This window comes from Drosophila elegans, unplaced genomic scaffold (genome assembly GCF_018152505.1).
Source record: "Drosophila elegans isolate 14027-0461.03 unplaced genomic scaffold, ASM1815250v1 contig_814, whole genome shotgun sequence".
In the NCBI taxonomy this organism is placed as follows: domain Eukaryota; kingdom Metazoa; phylum Arthropoda; class Insecta; order Diptera; family Drosophilidae; genus Drosophila; species Drosophila elegans.
Window position 1 is genome coordinate 1,410,674 of NW_024546167.1, and position 19,190 is coordinate 1,429,863.

General features: G+C 35.4%; 1 protein-coding gene across 5 annotated transcripts in view; it reads right to left on the minus strand.

Moving 5' to 3' along the window:
- Positions 1 to 830: 830 nt before the first annotated feature.
- LOC108141873 overlaps positions 831 to 19,190 on the minus strand; it is a 28,458-nt gene continuing 10,098 nt past the window's right edge. For 3 of the 5 annotated variants that reach the window (XM_017265470.2, XM_017265468.2, XM_017265467.2), the window contains 8 exons: positions 6,259 to 6,365; positions 6,086 to 6,200; positions 5,231 to 5,576; positions 4,945 to 5,159; positions 4,353 to 4,511; positions 3,883 to 4,283; positions 2,216 to 3,153; positions 831 to 1,572 (listed from right to left, as the gene is read on the minus strand). In XM_017265470.2, the coding sequence (XP_017120959.1) occupies positions 1,417 to 1,572; positions 2,216 to 3,153; positions 3,883 to 4,283; positions 4,353 to 4,511; positions 4,945 to 5,159; positions 5,231 to 5,576; positions 6,086 to 6,200; positions 6,259 to 6,365 (2,437 nt within the window). In that variant the 3' untranslated portion in view covers positions 831 to 1,416. Of the gene's footprint in view, positions 1,573 to 2,215; positions 3,154 to 3,882; positions 4,284 to 4,352; positions 4,512 to 4,944; positions 5,160 to 5,230; positions 5,577 to 6,085; positions 6,201 to 6,258; positions 6,366 to 7,072; positions 7,216 to 15,040; positions 15,060 to 19,190 lie in introns of those variants that run through there. The other 2 variants (XM_041710237.1, XM_017265469.2) reach the window with 2 other exon arrangements.

Below are 19,190 nucleotides of genomic sequence, written 5' to 3' on the forward strand. Positions count from 1 at the left end.
GGGCGCAAAATTTAAACTGAAATGTCTAGCTCTAAAACGTAAGGAAGAATATTGGGTACCAATCAAAATCTTCCAATGAATTTTAGTTTAAAATATTAACTATAAATATACTCTTAAGCAATTCTATGACTTTAAAATTACGAAATATAAAAATAGCACTTAATCAATTCTATAATTCTAAATTAGTTTTCATGTTTGAGTAAGTTTTCCGAATTCTAAATTTATAACTTTACTTATTCTTTTTACAAAAATACCTATCGACAACATTTTTTAGTTACTCAATATTATTATTTATTATTATTTAACTAATAATTGTATATTAATTATATCTCCTTTCAGTTAAAATGTACTTAGACAGTTTGTCTAACTTAAGGTCAATTTATTCCTATCAAAGGTTATAGGATACTAATTCAGTATTTATGTGTTAAAAAAATTTTTTTAAGTATATTTTTATTATGTGTAAATTAATATACCAAATGGGATCTTTTAAAAGTTGCAGGCTTATTCGTACAACATTTTTTGTTGTTTAACAAAAAAAAAGTTTTTTAAATTATAAAATTGAACTCAAATTTACATCCATGTAAAAATTGTATGTGTAGTAATTTTTTTGATAATGCCTTGGTGATCAAATCTACTAAAACGCTAGAACGTTTGTTTTGCTTAAAATAGAATATTTTATTTTACGCGTCTTATTTAATTTTTTTTTCTATAGTAGTTATCTTTCAGTTCCATGTTTATATAAAAGGAAATTTGTTTAGCCGACCATACTGCAGTATAGCCATGACATTTATTTCTGAAAATGAAAAATGAAACACATTTGGTCAAGCAAATGTTAGAAAAATTTGTTTATTGAGATATTTTTTGCCAGCTAACTGGTACAGTGGGTCACTATGGGTATACATATACATAATTGGGGCTTTTATATAGTTATTAATTATTTTATATCTGAATGCTCACTATGATTATAAAATATATATATTTTAGTTGGTTTTGCATTGTGTATGCACTTAAAATTGTACATGTTCGAATATTTACAGTTGTTTTAGCACATGTACCACGTGTAGGGTGTTAAATAAATAATAAATTAGCATAAAGCAAGAAGCTTATAGCGATTATAGAGAGAGGGGAGCTGAATGCAAGACTTTCTCCATAAGGTTATGAAATGCGCTCTCTGGGCGACGACATTTTTAGTGGTTTTACACTCGTTTAATAATGGTAAATATAATATTACGTATATCTTTAACTAGGTAGAAGAGTGCTCTCCGAATACGATCAGACACCGTTCAAGTTAGTGGTTTGGGTTGTGTTGTGTTGTGTTGTGTTGGGGGTGTTAAGAGTAGAACGTAAATTGCACTAGGCCTTAGATTAGACATAAGCTTAAATTGTCACGTGCTGGAACTTGAATACAGGTACGAATTAGCAGCGGTCGCGGTTGTTGTACGCCTTCACCTTGGCCACGGTGCAATCGAGTGCGGCCCGAATGTCGGTAAACACAGGAACGCCCTGCCTTTTGGCCAGATCGATCAGGTACGACCGTCCGCGATTGTAGTCCTTGATGGCCGCCACAGTCAGCTGAAAGTGCAATTTCAAAATCTAGTTAGTTAAACTGCAATTCAATGGTTAAATATGAAAACTAAAGCTTCACGAGTAGCTTAACAACATTAAAACTGGTTGTAAACGGTGCAGCTGTAGCTTTTCTATGGGGTCAATGTTTGAAGCAAACAATCTTGATATTTTAATTATGGAATCTGAATTCTGTTTGCGAATCGCCGCAACGTTTACAACCAGGAACTTTCATTTGGACTTTTTAAAAAATTCATATAGATTCTTAGTACTTTTTAGTACATAGATAATTCTTTTAGATTGATTTTTGGATATTGTTTAGCTATATACTTTTTGCTAAAAACTTTATTAAACGAATTTGGTATTGAATTGGCTTTCGCTTAAAAGTTGTAACCTGAAATATTTATTTTGATTTTGTTCTCAACATATTTTGGGATATTTGTTGTTGTTGAAATTTGATCTACTTTTAATAGTACAACCAAGTGGCCCAATGAAATCAAGCACGAGAATAGTTTTTAGATTTTACATAAATCTCTCATGAGCTCAAGGCCACCCTTTTGTGGGTGGCTGACAAACTCTTAATTTATAAATGCCCTTGTTAATTGTTTTTGAAAATAAAACTCTTGATATTTAAAGTAAAACCATAACTAACCTTCTCGCCACCCAGGACACAGTCTTCGGGCAGCATCTGCACCGCCAGCACCACGTTGTACATGAGGCCGATGCAGTGGGCGGCCAGGGTCATGGGCGCCAGGGAGCGGGTCTCGTTGGTGATGACGAAGAGCAGCACCCGGCTGGAGTCGAGGAGGGCGGGGTTGTACAGGTTCTGGCGCACGGCCACCGGTGGCAGTGACCAGCTGTGCGACTCCTCGGCGACGGTCAGCTCCTCCTGTTCCTCCAGCTGCAACTCATTGCCCTTACACTTTCTGCGGGTGCGCACAAAGGATCTCTGCTGCTGCTGTTGCTCCTGCGGCGGCGGCGCCGTCGTCTGCTGCTGCTGCTGCTGCTGAGTGGCACTGACACTGGCTTGATCCTGGTTCTGGTTATGGATCATCTGCTGGATACTCTCGTGCAGCGCAGGGGTGTGGAAACTCACGCCCTTGGACTGCAGATAGGGGATGGCCAGATCCTGACGCCACTTGGTGCGCAGCACACAGCTGCCGCCCAGATAGACATCTCGGAGATCCAGGCCACCGCCGCAGCAGAGGGCATCGCCGGCACTCGCTATGGAACTGCTGCTGGAGAAGACCGAGTCATTGGAGTCGCTCTCCTCCTCCTCGGCGGGCACAACAACCGAAGCGGTCACCGGATTGGCCTTGGTCTCTATCGTTTTGGTGGTGATTATCTCGGTTGTCTCGATGGACTCCACATTCAGCAGAATCTGTGGCCGTGGGCTTTTGCCCAAACCGCTCGATGCCGTGGGCTGGGGCGAAGAAGTTCCACTGTCCCGGCTGCGACTGAGCAGCTCGAACAGACTCTGCCGCTCCAAGTCATGGCCAATTCCGCTGCTGCTGTTGGACGGAACGCTGGCGTTGCTCGACGTGCGCGAAATATTCTTGCTGGCCGAGTAGTAAATGTCCACATCGGGAGCTGCAGATAAAGAGGTAAACAAATCCATTAGTGAATCAATATCAAGGGTTTTTAGTAAAAAGCCAAAATAATTATAAACTTATACTGTTTCGGAACAAAAAAAAAACAATCACTTGGAATCGAAATAAAAGCATTAACCATAGTGATCTTCTTTAGTAAATTTATCCCCATCCAACCTATCAAGATCCAAATCCTTTTTGTTAATTTAAAAATGAATTTATTAAACCAAATTAACTTAATATGTTTTATTCCTGTTTAAGCACGAGCACAAGTAATTTATTTAAGTTACATTTTTTTGTTTAGAAAAATTGTTTATAATTATTTTTAATTTTTTTTACTCAGAACTAAGCTTTTTTGAGTCTTTTATTTTGCTGACCAAAAAATAATGATTGTTGTTGTTTGTTATATAATAAAACAATCATTATTCTTGAAAACTATTACAGAAAAAATTTTTTTTCTTTTTTGGTTTTTGAAAATAAAACTTTTAATAATTATGGTTTTCCAAAATTAAGCTTCTTTGATTGTATTTGTATTTTTTTGATCTAAAATATAATGATTGTTGTTGTTTGTTCTTGAATACTATTACAGAATACAAATAGTATTTTTTTTGGATTTTAATATAAAAGTTATAATGATCATGGTTTTTCAAATTTAATATAAGGATCATGATACTGTTTCAAATAGAAACGAGATTACAATTTAATTAATCATAATATAGACAATACTCACCATTGGTGAAGTAAACCTGCGGTGGCGGCACATTGGTGCCCTTGATGGGAGAAATGCAACCACTCTCGTGGATCTCCTGCTGCAGGACGGACAGATACGCCGAGATCACACAGAACAGATCAAAGTCGATGAGCTCCTGGCTGGGAGGGATGGGCTGCTGGCTACAATCGCTGTCCTTGCTGCCCTCGCTGGCATCCACATCCAAATCATCTGGGCCAGATCTTGCACTGTGCGTTTGGAGCAATTTCAGCGATTCGCGTTGGTTGATTATGATCTTGGTTAGATTGTCTAAATTAACTAAACTCTGAGCATAGCCTAGGAATAAGAGAGCACGTTTGCACTGTTCCACGGTGAGCAGATCGCTTTGCGGGTTCACACGATCAAAGGCGCCGCGAACGGTACTAGAAAGATTAAAACCAAACAAGTTAGGTGGTTTCATGTCATAGGTTACTTCGATCTAGATCACTTACTCTAATATAGAAGATATTTTGGACGGTGGATCCCTGATGCCAGACAGGATATCCTTGGTGCGCTGCAGACCCAAAGGTATGTTATCCAGTACGGGTAGACCGCGACGGGAGACCAGCTCCTTAAGTATCAACTGGTTGCGACTCAAATCGAGGTATTCTCTGAAAGAAAAAATTAGAAATTATATAAAGGAAATAATTGTGTGTCTCAACAAAGAGTTTAGTTTTCTTTCTTAAAAAAAAGGGAATTAATAATCAAGTTATAAAATAAATAAGTAAGAAATACTTTTAAGGCAATTGAAATTTATTGAAAAATATAATATTTTATACATTAGACTAAAGACTGGATTATTTTATCACAATAATTTTCAATTTGCGTTTAACCATTTTTTAATTTTATATATTTGTAATTAATATTTATATTTTATTGAACCCAAAATGTTCAAAATTATAAGTTTAGCTGTTTTTTTTTCGACAAATAACTATTAAAGGCAATAGACATATATTCAAAGAAATATGTAATTTTAATCTTTATAGCTTCCATTGTTATCTTTAAAGGTAGTAAGAGTAATGTAATATTTAACACAATACTCACTGCTGTGAAATAGGCTCATTGAGGATCTTCTGATTTGGTTTATACGGATGCAAAACCAACACCAGCTGCTTGCAGTTTTGACCCGCTATGTGTGCCGCCTCGATGGCACCAGCAGATGCGCGTGTTTCCGAATCCATAACGAAGAATAATACACTGGCCTTTTCCTTGGCTCGATGCTCGAGCTCGATGAGATCGGGCGTCCAATCGGATACTTGCTGTTGGTCGGTTCGATCATAAAATAAGATGCTTAATCCCAAAAAAATTGTATATTGTAAGGCCTACTTACAGGATTGTAGAATGAAATGCCCAGCTCCTTGAGGGCTGGTATGGCAACGTCGGCTCGCCAGGTGGTCGGATTACAGGAGCCGCCGAGGAACACCTCCACGGGCTCATTGCTGGCGTTCTTTTTCTTTTTGGTATCGTCCACACTGCTGAAGGACTTGGTGCTCCTCAATTCGGTCCCGTGGTTATCCGGCTTTTTGCTGCTGTAGGCAGGTGATGAGGTGGCGGCTGCCGAGGACTGCTGATGTTGCTTGGTGGAGCTGGCAGGATCATCTTGTTCCGGGAGCAGTAATTCCGAGGACAGCGACTGATAGTCGCAGTACGACGGTGGATTCGAAATTGTTGAAGCTCTGCAAGAAAAAAATAAAAGAGGATTATTAGGTATTTATAGAAATGAATTTCAAATTTAAAGAGTTCTAACATAGTAGCTCTGAGCTTAAAATCAAGCTTTACATGTTTCTATAATTTGTTGTATATTTTGTTTATTAAAAAACAGAAATTTATATTTGGTTCAGTTTTTAATTGATTGTTTTTGATTGTATCTGAACAAAACATTAAATAATTTAACAGAAAATCTATTTTCTCAAAAAATTAAAAATGTCGTTTCAAAAACATTAATTTTGAAAAGCTTTTCAACCGTTGTTTTTTATTTAAAAATATACGTAATTTGACCTTTTTCATGGTTTTAAACTCTGGCATAATAACTACCAAATTATTTAGAATTTTAGTCGATATCTATATTATCAATTTGAATTTTAAAATTAACTGTTGTCTTAAATTTAGTACAAAAGTTTGAAATTATTTGCTCAGAAGACAACAAAATCGGTGTTCTTCTTTTATGTAATTTATATAAGCTTACCTGAAGCGCTTCAGATCCGCGGCTAGAACACAAAACTGACCAAAGGTCAAGCCATTCGTCTGTCCACTTCCTCCCTTGCGGGCCACCTTCTTGGCAGTCTGCAGCATTTCGCTAACTGTAGAGCAAACCAAAATTAATATCTAGATCAAGGTGTTTATTTATGGAGTACCCACTCTGCTTTTGGCTAGGATGGAAGCTTAGCTCGTGGAAGAGTTCCTGTGTCCGCTCGTCGGGCACCACATTGCATCGGGCCTTTGCTCGCCAAGCATTCAGAACTTCTCTGTAAAAAAAGAAAGGAAATCATCAGTGGGGAGCCATAAAATTGTATCTTTGTTTGAGATTTTAAATTAAACTGCCCTGAGGTAATCGTTTATTCAACAATTTATGGCCTTATTACACAATTTTTCGATTTATTGGCATGCGGATGGATTCGGTAAGCACAAAAAACAAAAATCTCAAAGAAAAATAAATTCTTAATCGAACCATTAAGTAAACAAAACAATCAAATCGATGTTTGTGTCGAAGAAAGTTGGCATGATTCATTATTGCATATATTAACTGATCACGCTGTTGCTTTAAAACGATTATAATAAATTGTAATATGAAAAACATTTTAAAGCGTTTAGCAGATTATGAGATTATGAGATTTATGAAAGTTAAAAATAGAGTTTAATTATAAATTTTTTGCATTTATCTAAGAAACTTTGAATAACTCACAAAATGCCCAAATAAATCAACTCGGGAAATCACTTCAACAACTACCTCCTTATATAGAGTATTACAAATATGAACCCACCCAAGGACGCAACGAACTGAACAAATTCCGAGCTTTAATCGTATTTATATTGCATAAATCACTATAAATCAGAATCGTACGCCAGTCACGTTTCTCATGGCGACACATGTTTAAAGCCACCAATTTGAGTCATGTAAGCGCGAAAATGGAAAAGCGAAATACAGGCAAAACCTACAAAAAATATTCATTACGAGATTTCAATGGCAGCTTCGTCTGCTCCTTCAGTGTCTTCCGTCTTTTGGCCAGAAACCGCCAACATCGACATCATCGTCAGCAGCAGCAGCAGCAGTAGCAACAGAATCATTGACAATTGCATCATTTGTGGAATGGAAATTTAAATATCGCGTATACGTAGCGTATGCCAGCAAGAAAAACAGATTGGAACGGAATGGCGGGTAGCTAAATGGGTAATATTTATCGTATATGGTTGAACAAAATTCTGCGACGCAGTTACTTGATTTCCATTTTATTTCGAAACTGTTTTCGCTTATTTTTTTGTGTTCTTCTTATTTATTTCACTCGGTTCGAGCTTGAAATGGAAAACGCAAAAATAATTCATCCGCAATATAGCTTATATTTCTTAATATATCTTTTGCGTTGTTGACAACTTGCACCACAGAACACCACAAAAATATAACGTTGTAACAAATTGCGTAAATGGTGCGAAATAGGTTTTATTCCATTTTTTGGCTGTTCACACATACGATTGAGAACTACGACTGATCTCGACAATGTTTTTTGTTCTAAGCTGAGAATTATTTCATTTGATTACTGGCTTATCAATATTAGAGAGTGGAATTGGTCAGCTACTTGATGAAATGACGTCAAATCAAGTGAGAAGTATAATTCTTTAAAAGAAACAAACTTTTTATATTTCTGTTTTTAATACATTTTTTTGTAGATTATTAAGTTCAATTTTATAGATTAAAACAATAAAGATTGATATAGTTAATGGCCCCGACCATGAAATATCCGGTACCAACTACCCTAAACCACTTTTATGATTATTGTTTATGTCAACACATTTTGCCTAGATTATGCAAGCATTATTTTGGGTATGAACAACATCATCTAGTTTTTATATACTGTTTTATCCATTAAAAATAGCCTTTTATTCCCAAATCAGACAAAGCTTCAAAGAATAGCCAAATTCCGTTCATAACGCGTGTGTGAATGAAAAATCTCAAATGAGGAGCAACATTTTTGGTTTTATAGCTCAACAAACTTGTCTGTTAACTGTTTGGGCCGCTACCCACTCAAAAACAAAACATAAGCCATGCAACAAAGGGGTAAAGAAACTCTAGCAACCAAACGACACATGTTGAGCAAATCCCAATACCAGGCGATTATGTCAGAGAAAGAGAGTGGTGTTCGGAAGGGACGGGAAAGGTGAGGCAACTATCAGTGGATTGTGCTGCCAATTTAGCTATTTAAATGATGGAATTAAATATAATAATAAAATAAAAGTTTAAGAGAGTGGAAAAAAGCATTTAAATAGTGGGTATAAGATTTATCTCTTTTTAACAGCCGAAATATAACGGAAGAAACTATAGAACTTTTGTTTTAATTTTTATCGACAAACCCTTGACCTCGAGTCGGCGAACATTAGCATAGCAATTCAATTTCGTAATTTAAATCTCTCCCAAAAGTGCAAGAAATTTAAGATTACACAGTTTACCATTTCTGGTAATTTATTTTCTTATCAATTAATGTATATTAAATCTTTTAATACTTTATATGCATGTGAGTTTATTTTCTTTATTTAAAACAAAGCTTGAGTTGCATATAAATTATTTTGGAATTATTTATCTAAAACTTTTGATATTAGTGTCTTGTATTTCACTACTGATTTTTCATAGAATATTTGTTACAACTTCCCAGATGTTTTTAGTTTTAAAATGCATGTGTATAGGTTTTCTTTATTTAAAATTTCATCGAATATTAGTTTTCTATAACTTTATGGGCCTCTTCTCTATGTATATCTCGCGTGAAACTCCAATTTGATTGCATACCAACATTTAATTGGTTTTGTATATTTCATAATATTACAAATTTTGGCTGCCAATATTTGGCTACGCAGATTTGTTGGCTGAGAGACAGTCCAAGAGCCAAGTGCAGGCGGCGGTCAAACTTGTCTAGATGCCAATTACATGACTGCATCAACCGACTAGGCACGCCTACAGCCTCACATCATTCACTAAATTTGGCCTGGCCTCTCTTTAAGTTTTTCTATTTTTTTATATTTTTTTCTCATCTGTTCAGCTGGCCTTCTATTTTTGGCCAGCTTCTGCCGCTATCTGCGCTTTTGTGTGGGTGAAGTTGCGCCATATTCGTTATGTTTTCTCGTTTTGTTTGGAATTTTTATGGCAAACAGACGCAGCAGCCGCAGTATTTATGCTTTGTTTACCACAAACACGGGGAACCAAAAGGTATCCAAAAAGAGGAAGAGCAACGTCCCCCAGTCGATGATCGAATTTGGCTGTCGAAACATTTCCGGGAAGACGAGGGCGGAGGAAATCGGTGCACACGAGGAAGTGCAGCATCAATAAAATTAACAGAAGCTCAATTTTGGTCATAAACATAAGCAGCTATAAGACCAGTTTTAAGTATTCACATGCAGGCAGTGAAGTGTATTTAATAAGCCTCTCAATGTTTTTTTAGGATTTAGGAGGAACAGGAAGTTTTTATATGATATTATTACAATATACATACTATACTTTTCTTAAGCCTTTTCTCTTCTTATACAAGCCATATTAGGCATGGTGTTTGCCACTTTTAACTTGAAGTTAGTTTTCAAACATTCGTCTACAAGGATCTATCCCTTCCATCAGTATACATATGTACAAATTTCAAACTAACAAATACATATGTCACTTTTAAGAGTTATTTGTTCATCAAAACTATTTTTTTTTTGGTTTTTATCAAAGTTATTATCATATCGTTGATTTTCAGCGTTAATTGCCATCTTCAAGTTAAACAAATTTCATCTTACAGCTTAATGCTTATTAAACTGTGTTCAAAATTAAAAACTCTAATAGTTCTTAAGAAAATTGAATGCTCTGTATACAATTCATCAAATTACCTCAATAGAGAGAAAAAATGTAGTTTTTTATCGCCTGTTCGAAGTTTTAGACAGGTCCCTCCCGTGACCCGCGATCTTGATATCCGATGATTCACAAGCTGTATTCATGATGAAATTTTAGAACCAGATGGATTCTTAGAACCCGACATGATGAGATACTAAAACTGCGACGAAATTTAGTGGTAAACAAGTTTTGCGTTCTCTTTTTTATGCTGGCCAACCAAGTGGAATAACAAATAAACAATGGAACTTAAGACACGGAGGAAAGTATATATTTTTTGGTAAGCAAAAATATCGGAATTATACGCAAGAGAGCCACCAGGTTACCGGAAATACGTCGTGACCCATTAAATTGTAGGCAGATAAGGCCAACTTTATAAGCCAAGGTCCTCTCTGTCTCTCTATCTCACCTTTGCTATAGGCCCTACGTGCTGAAGATAACGTTATAACATTTCTACATGAATCAGGACCAGACAATCTATAACTGGCCTATCTCTCGATAACAAGACAAAATTGCTTATAATGAAATCGTAGTGTTTTTCACTTAGTATAAGCCATTGGCACATCATATGGGAGATAGAAGCGGAGAGCTGTGATTCATCCGATAAAGCATGGCTGATTGCTACATTTATCTGCTCAGTTATTATACCTTCGATGAATGAAAGTTGGAATCAATTAAATATATCTGTTTCATAAATATAGCTTATCATTTATTGAGCAGTGGGAGTTTGTGAATGACATTTGATATGAGCTATATATTTATTAAAGGAACTTATCTCATAAGAAGGTAAAGATAAAAGAGCAAAATTTATTTAGAAATCACAACTCGTATTAATATGACACTCCATTCATACTAGGAGTTATAGAGTAATATTTTTGGAATGTCATTATTTATTCATTCCTAAAATCGAAGTATTTAGTATTTAAATTTGTATTTATCGGATTGAAGAGATCAGAGAAAAACTACTAATAATAAAATATCATTGAAAAATGTTGAATGAATGCTTTTCAAAATCCAACTTGATCCGGTCAGCTTATCAGAAAATTCCGCTGTCATTGTCGATGGATAAAGCGTACACTCATATGATATGTATCTATGGATCAATGTATTAAACTGATCAGCATTTCCGCAGATGATGAATGGATTTATCCAGACACAAACGCATGCAATAATTTTTGGCCCGGGGCCAAGCTGAATGACGTTGCGGTCAATGTATAATCCCACAGAAAGCCATTAAGAAATGCATTTGTGAAAATGATTTCATTGACCCACGCACCTCTCCGAGTCTCTGATAAATGACAAATGTACGTTGAACTCGGCGAGTGAGAAAGGAAGATTAAGTGCTGCTAGTCGCAGAAAAACAGATTAAAAAACATGCTATTTGCATTTGGCAGTGTGTTAGCCCAGTGAGGAAGAGTCGTAATGATATCTCAGCGAAAAGCAACAGCAACAATGATGAGTGACTAAACATATATTTGCATTTAACAGCTTGTAAATCAAGCGCAAAATATTTGCGTACAAGTTTATAGAACACATGTCAAGCACTAGCGGATTAATCAACAGCGATCTATGCTAAGATGGAAACAAATCTCAGAAGGAGGTGTGTTTCTCACTACACTCAAACAAAATGTGATAGCTAACAGTATTAGATAAAATAAACAAGAAAGGTGTCTCAATTAATTTTAAGGTTGTACTCAATACTCTCGTAAATGGGGAACGTTAATTCTCTGAGGTTGGAGATCAAAATGAAAAGGTTTAAGATAAAAACAAATTATTACTTTAGTGGAAATTTTGGCACAATTTTTTTTTTTTTTGAATAATCGTGAGATTAGTTATAGATATGGTAACACCCTTTTCAAAATAAATTTAGGGATAACCAATGTTGCAAAAAAGAAGTTTATAGAAGTTTTTTAAAACATTAATAAAGAAAATTTTTTTTTAAAGTTTTTTTTTCCCCAAGTGTAAGTTTGCACAAGACTTGTGGCGCCCTAAGCAGCACATACACACACAAACACATATATACTGGCTCTCCGTTGGTAACAGGTAGAGCGAGAGAGAGTGAGAAAGGGAGGCGAATGGGAGTGGGGCGGGGGAGCTGCAGCTTGCTCAGCGACGACTCGTTTCAATACACACAAACACACGCACGCACACTGGCACAACTCGCCCGGCAATAATCGATGATGAGGTCATAACTAATAATAAAAATGACGCTTACTCACCAGAGTAAAAAGCCAAACAAAGAGAGGGGTGTTCAGAAAGAGAGTCAGCAAAGAGTAAACAGCTCGGCGAACAGCTGTTTTTAGTGGGCCGGCCAATGCGAGCAATCTTGGCAATACATATCTTTTCTATTTAATAAGCGTTATCTGCTATCTTTGCCAGCCCTCGCCAAACTTTTATCAATGAACCTCTGTCTGGCGTCATCGCAGAGCACTTTGAACTCTCTGCAGATGTTTCGCTGTTTATCTAAATCCGTGATCACTTACACTATCGCTAATGATATCGCAATCGCCGAGAGAACTCATGTCAATAAATCACCCACCTAATGCCCCCTAATGGGTCAAGAAAGTGGGGGGGCATACAAATTGACTATGGAATTTTATCGTCTAAATGTGTGGGGCTCGATTAACAATTTGCCGATATTTAGACACTTAATTGTGTTTGACTAAGCAGTGCAAATTTTTTGGGTAGATAAAGGCTGTGAAATTACATACCATAGATAAGAGTTTTGAAAAATTGGTTGTGAGTTTTGTCTAAACAAAGAAGTTCATAGTCCAAATGGCAACATTTATTTTGCCAATGAATTGCTAAAGCTGCTTTAAATTTATCGATTGTAATTTTGTTTTTTGATCTTATAACAATACTTGACTTATGTTTCAAAAAATGTCAATAAATAGAATTGTTGAATTTCTTTTTTTTGTTGATCGACAATAAAAAATTTAGAAACACCCCATTTATAAAAATATAGAATACCAATTAAATTAAAAACTATTAAAACTCTGCATACAGAGCTTTGAACTTTAAATAAAAAAAAACTAAAAATAATCTTTATGGTGTGAAATATTTTTACCTTGAAAGTTACTAAATTTTTGTTAAAAATTTACCACTTTATCGGGGTGGATTGAACTCTCAAAATATATCAGCAAAGTAAATTTGATTTAAATTATAGTAATGATAAAAAGAACCAATTTGTATATTGATATTTGAAAAGCTTATCATTGTTATTTGGAAATTTTTGTGATTGTTTAATTAAGGGAAGTACAGGAATTACAAATATAAAGCATTCATTCATTTTTAATTAGAAGAGATTGTGGTTGTTTAATAAAGGAAATTACAGGAATTGTAAATATAAAATAAACATATTTAAATTTCACAAGAATAAATACAAGTTTCCCTTGAATATTATCCCCTAGTCGGGGTTGGCATTTTCCAACTAAATTAATGACTAGAATTAAAATTCTTCTTAGAATTCACTATGCATATTTACCCGTCTATCATGGAATATCAAATCGTTCTTCTGTTCTGAGCCATGGTAATTACCGGCCACCTTTCACTGGTTTTTAAAGACCCTACCTCAAGCGGCACTCATATTATCTTGATAATCGGATGTTTTGTTTATTTATAGTATAAAGCGTTGCTTCTGCCGGTTTCGATGTTGCTACCCCTTTCGACTGGCGACTATTTATAGAGTCTAAGCAATCATGGCCAGAATTTGCACATAAACATCAACAATGCGGCAAGGCTTTCACAAAGCAGTTAGACAATCGTCTGCAAAAGACATACATACGGTCATCGTTTTTTGTCTGCGAATCGGTTTAGTTGTGCGGCTTGGCTTTGCTTCGTTTGGCTCATATCTTGATTACACAGAGTCGTTGTCCTATAACCTTTTATTTTCGCTTTATTCTGCGGTTCGCTCAGCGACTTCTTCGTTTTCAACGCTCGCCTGCTGCGGCTTGTGACATCAACGTTTATTTTTAAAGCTCCACACTTTACCATTTGGGTTTCGGATTCGTATTCGGATTCGTATTTATATATTTCTTTGGCCCTCTCCCCACGTTTGCATTTATTTATTATTTATTCGATTGTATACCAAATTTGTAGAGCGCCATGATATCACTAGCGAGTAATTTGTTTACCTTCGTAAACACTTCGCGGCCAGAAATTCCATCCAGGTGCTGCAGGCCAGACACCAAATGGATTGCCATTGCCCTGTTTTGGCTAAACTGTCTGATTTCCAATCTTTTTGGGTTTCTCTGGAGTGTACAATGTGATTTGCCCTATCGCGCTGGCATCTAATCTAATCGCAACTTCTATTGGCCGAACAGCGAAAGGCGTCGTTTGGAACAGTCGATCTGTGTGTACGGAAATCGATTCAGATTGACAACCGAACACGATTCGATCATGCTCCAGAAAAAGAATTTGTACGTTATTGGGCTCAGGGAAAATTTAGAACGTGACTTTCCCTGGGAAATCGAAGTTTTAAAAATGTACCTTTTTTTGGTTTTTAGGTGGTGCAAAGCTTAGTAACAAAATATTTAAAATAAATTATTTAGTAAAAATAAATTTAAATTTTATGTATAGTATAGTATAGCATAAAGAAATGGTTTTAGTATTGGAAATAATCCAGGATTTAATCTAACAAATCTAATAATAAAAATTGTTAGACATTTATTTTTGTCTATATTTCCGTTGTAATATTTAAATGTAGAGCTAAATAAAGTTTAAGTTTTAAGTTGATCTAATAAAATCTAATGAAGAAAATGGGCTTAAACAATTATATTAAAATCTCAATTTGCTAATTTTAACATTAATTGTTTGTTAGGTTTAGGCTACAGACGGTCAAATTTATTTTTAAATAAATACTCGTCTTAAGAATTTTAAGGGACCTTTTTGATTAACGAATTTGTTAAAAATAAATACGTTTACAAAAATATTTAAATAACTAACCGATAGTGCGTCGATTGGTTATATAGTATTATAGTATTATTTGAAATAAATGTGGTTAAATTAAAAAAAAGAAATGCATAATTTGTTTTTGCTTAAATAAAATAAATAAATTTTAATAAAACATAGGTTTACCAAATTAAAGTGTTGAGTTCCAGAACCTTTAAGCATTTGTTTCTTTTTTGTAATATTAATTTAAGCTTGAATGCTTCCTGCGGTTGTGAATTAAATGTGATATCCGTGGGTAATGTTCAATTAAAAATGCACAGAAAACGCAATGAATAAATTTTGTTTTTTATAGAGCTAGTTCAAAACCGGAGATGCAGACAACACGACTGCTCATTAGACGAGCAAACGGGCAACTGATTTGCTTTCCTTCGAATGCAATGCTTCTTTCCGCGAAGTCGTTTTCTTTCTGCCGCTTTTCATGTTGTTTTCAGTTTAGCTTTTCAATGGCTCCATCCGGCCAACAACAAACAACTGAGTGCTCGATGAAATCCCGATTATGAGAAAATTGCCCACCCGAGCTCACGAACTTTTGATGTCATAAAGAAACAAAAGTCGCAGTGGATTTTATATTAATAGGAATTACAACGCGAGCCAGGGGCGTTGAGATAAAGGGGTCACTCAAACAGCCAGAGGGCTCACATTTATTTAATATTGTGTTAAATTACTAATTAAGCGTGCCACTCAAGCGGAAAGGGGTACAACTTCGGTAGTAGAATGTTACGGACGGTTGGCGATGGCGACGATGATGATAATAGTGATGGTGATGTCATGAATTATCGTTTTCTGATTGAAAGTATCGAGATAGTGGAACCCAACACTCGACGACCATCGCCGCTCTCTCTCTCTCTCTGTCGGCCTAGAACAAAAGCCCCAGAACAGCCTACCCACTGTCACTTTGTCAATCATTCATTTCCTCAATCAGTCAGTCAGTCACTCAATCAGCCGTCCACATGCTGCGCGGAATGAAGTTGTCATCGACACATTTGGCCGATTTGTTATCGATTTACTCCCACTTGGGCAACGCAGTGCGTATGAGGTCAACATTTCAAAAATAAATAGGTTACATATTTCGGCCGACTAACAAAGAACCGAAAGTCCAGATTGAAGCGATCGATAGCACACAAGCCCACATAATAGCGCCGATTCCACAAATTTGTTTTGGCGCAAGGTTAGTGAGGCTGAGACATCGATCGGTTCGACATCTGGCTTCCTCTAATTAGTGAATGCAAAACGGCGGTGAAATGTGAGTCAGTTTAAGGTGCGGATGTTTGTAAACCCTATGGAATCTGAGGTCTCACGGATCGCTCAACGATCTATAATAAACAATCTAGGACTCACATACTCATGAGGTCACTTAGAAATGCTTTGGAATTTATGATTCCAGTAGCAACTATTGTTGTTTACTAATCAAATAGTGGCGTAAATGATTATTTATTGCTTTAAACATATTAATTTGTTTAAAGCAATAAATAGTCATTTATTATATATTTATTTATATATTTAATAAAAGTTTTTAATATAAAAATGCATTAAAGGTACGAAAAATTTAAAAATTACTACCGTAACAAAACATTATAAGGTAAAAAAGTAAGTAAATGTAAATGTAAAAATAAGTACTTTATATCCATATTGCCATAAGAATTACTTATCCCTTTTCTATTTTGTAAACAAATAAAATGGTAAAATGGTATTTTAGCTCATAAAATTGAATATCACTAATGTTCCTATCTAGACAATCATCATGAGTTTGCTTAACTCGCAGAGAATACAATAAGATCCCACGCAAAATTTTACCAAACCATTAAATTAACAAATCTTATTCTGTTTTTGCCATTTCTTTTGCCGTAGATATAGCTTTTTGGTGGTCTCACACGATTTAATGGGATTTCTTTATATATTGCCATTAAATTGTTGAGCTTTTTTAAAATTTCGTTGTTTGCATTTTCGGTGTTTATGTGTTTGCTTTGTAAATTATGAAGTAGCCTCAGTTATGGCCCTCAAAAATTCACACTTTCTTTTGATTTTGGATGATGCATATTATTTTTAGAACATGCTCGCGTAAACAAAGCGACGGCTGCAAACCAAATAAATAGACGTACGTAAACAATGCAAAAAGAAAACATTATTTAAGCGCTTTTTAGTTTGCATATCGAAAATTTTAATGGCCAGGGGCATGGCACTGAGATGAGCCAAAACTCTGCTCGTTTTGACCATGAAAATCGACCAAGTGCAAATAAGTGATCTTTTGCCAAGTTCATCCCAAGTAATTCGTGCACGAAAAAGTATAACAAAAGGAAATGTATCTTTGCAACTTTCCATCCAATCAGTAGGTGTTTTTTTTTATAAAAATCTAAGCTAATTAAAAATCTTTTAGATATAAAATCGCTTTCCGATACGTGCTCAACACTTATCAACTTCATAAATAATTTACTTTCTGCCTCAGGATTTTTTTTAGGGGTGATCACATCATTTGCCTTGCTGCCGAGTTTAATATAATTTGATTTGTTTGAAAATACTTTCGAATGTTGGTGCCATCAACGGATTAGATCATCTTTAAATTGGCTTTATCAGTGGCTCTTATCAGACAAATCAGAAGTAAAATTAGTACGGCAAATTTCGAACCCTTCACCTAATCACACCATATCCTGAACTTTTATAAGGGATACATATATATTTGCCTTTATCAAGTCGAAACTCTTTTGGAGGTGACAACATCAGTTGATTGGCTCATCCATTCGACATTATCGGCTGACATTATCGGGCAATCAATAAAAAAAGCACTTAGTTGTCCAACTCCCTGACTTTGGTTACAACTTGGCCTTTAGATAGTCCATTGTTTATTGGGGAATATGAATATCTATATAAATTAGTTCCGATAGACTGGCCTATTCTTAGTCGCTGATTGCAGTCGACTGCAATCTGCATTCTGCCCACTCGTTTGCTTGTTTGCTCTTTGTTATTTATAAACGATTAGCTCAGTGTTCATTATACGATATTTATGTTTCGTACTGTACAGTGGATGTGTTTACAGCACACCGCTCTCTGCAGTCTTTCAATTAATTGTTTACAGCACGTTTCTCAATTATGTCGAATGAATGAATAATTAATGCGCGTAGTAATACATTTGCTTAGCCTATTAATGCATTTCCCAGCACATTTATTACTAATTATTTGCCAACGTGGCGCAGTTCCGCAACGAGAACTGTGTGAGAATTGGGTGTGCAAGTGATTTCCCTAATTGACTTCTCCCGATTTTCATTGGCTGCTGGGTTTATCTACCTCTACCTGACGTTCACTGCGTTTGTGATGAATGACTCTACTAAAAAAGCGATAAACAAAGTTCTATAGCCATTTTAATAAGGCGGAAAATCACTCAAAATGGCGTTATTAAACTGATATAAGTTAATTAACATTTGGCCAAGTTAAATAAATTATTTATAAATGCGAAAGAAAAGCAACTGCCTTATTCTTAAATAAACAATAATTTGCTTACTTTTTTATCTTACGAAGCAAAGGCTGACAAATTGTTTTTAAAATGTTTTAAAATATAATTCTTATATAAACCTATAAACTTCCCCTACAACTTGTTTTTCTCGAAAACCCTTAGCTTTAGATTTACCCGATTAAATGACTATTTTATCGTTCCGGATGGAGGGACGTACGAGTTAAAAAACTTCTATAAATACAAACAATATCATACTACACAATCACATGCACTCTCTGCATTTTGGATAAGCCCGACTTAATGATCATATTTTACTGCAAACTGCTAATTCTAAGAATTTCTATTCATCAAGTGAATGATTCGCCTTTCGCAAACTGTCGTTCTATTAAATAAATTAACCGTGATTGCTACTTGGCTATTCGATTGCTTTATACCATAATCAAGTTAAAAATAAAGCATAATATCACGAAGCACTGAAAAATGAGAGGACAAATTAATGTACATATGTATGTATGTATGTGGGGAGCACAATTTGATAAATGCACTTCACGTCAAGAGGAATAACAACAAAACAATAAAGGGGAAGACATCAAAACGAGACAAATAATGCTACTAGAATAATTGACAAAGAATGCGGCATTTGGCTGAATTGAAGTGCCTTTGATAAACTCATCATGGAGACTTTTGCCGGGCCAATGCTTGATTTATGGTTGCATCAATTAAATTAAGGCGAAATAAAAACAAAGCCAGCTCTTTTAATTGAACTTTTTGTTCTTTTCGTTTTTGTTTGTTGTGTGTGGACCACATAAAGTAAAGTCTTTAATGAACGCG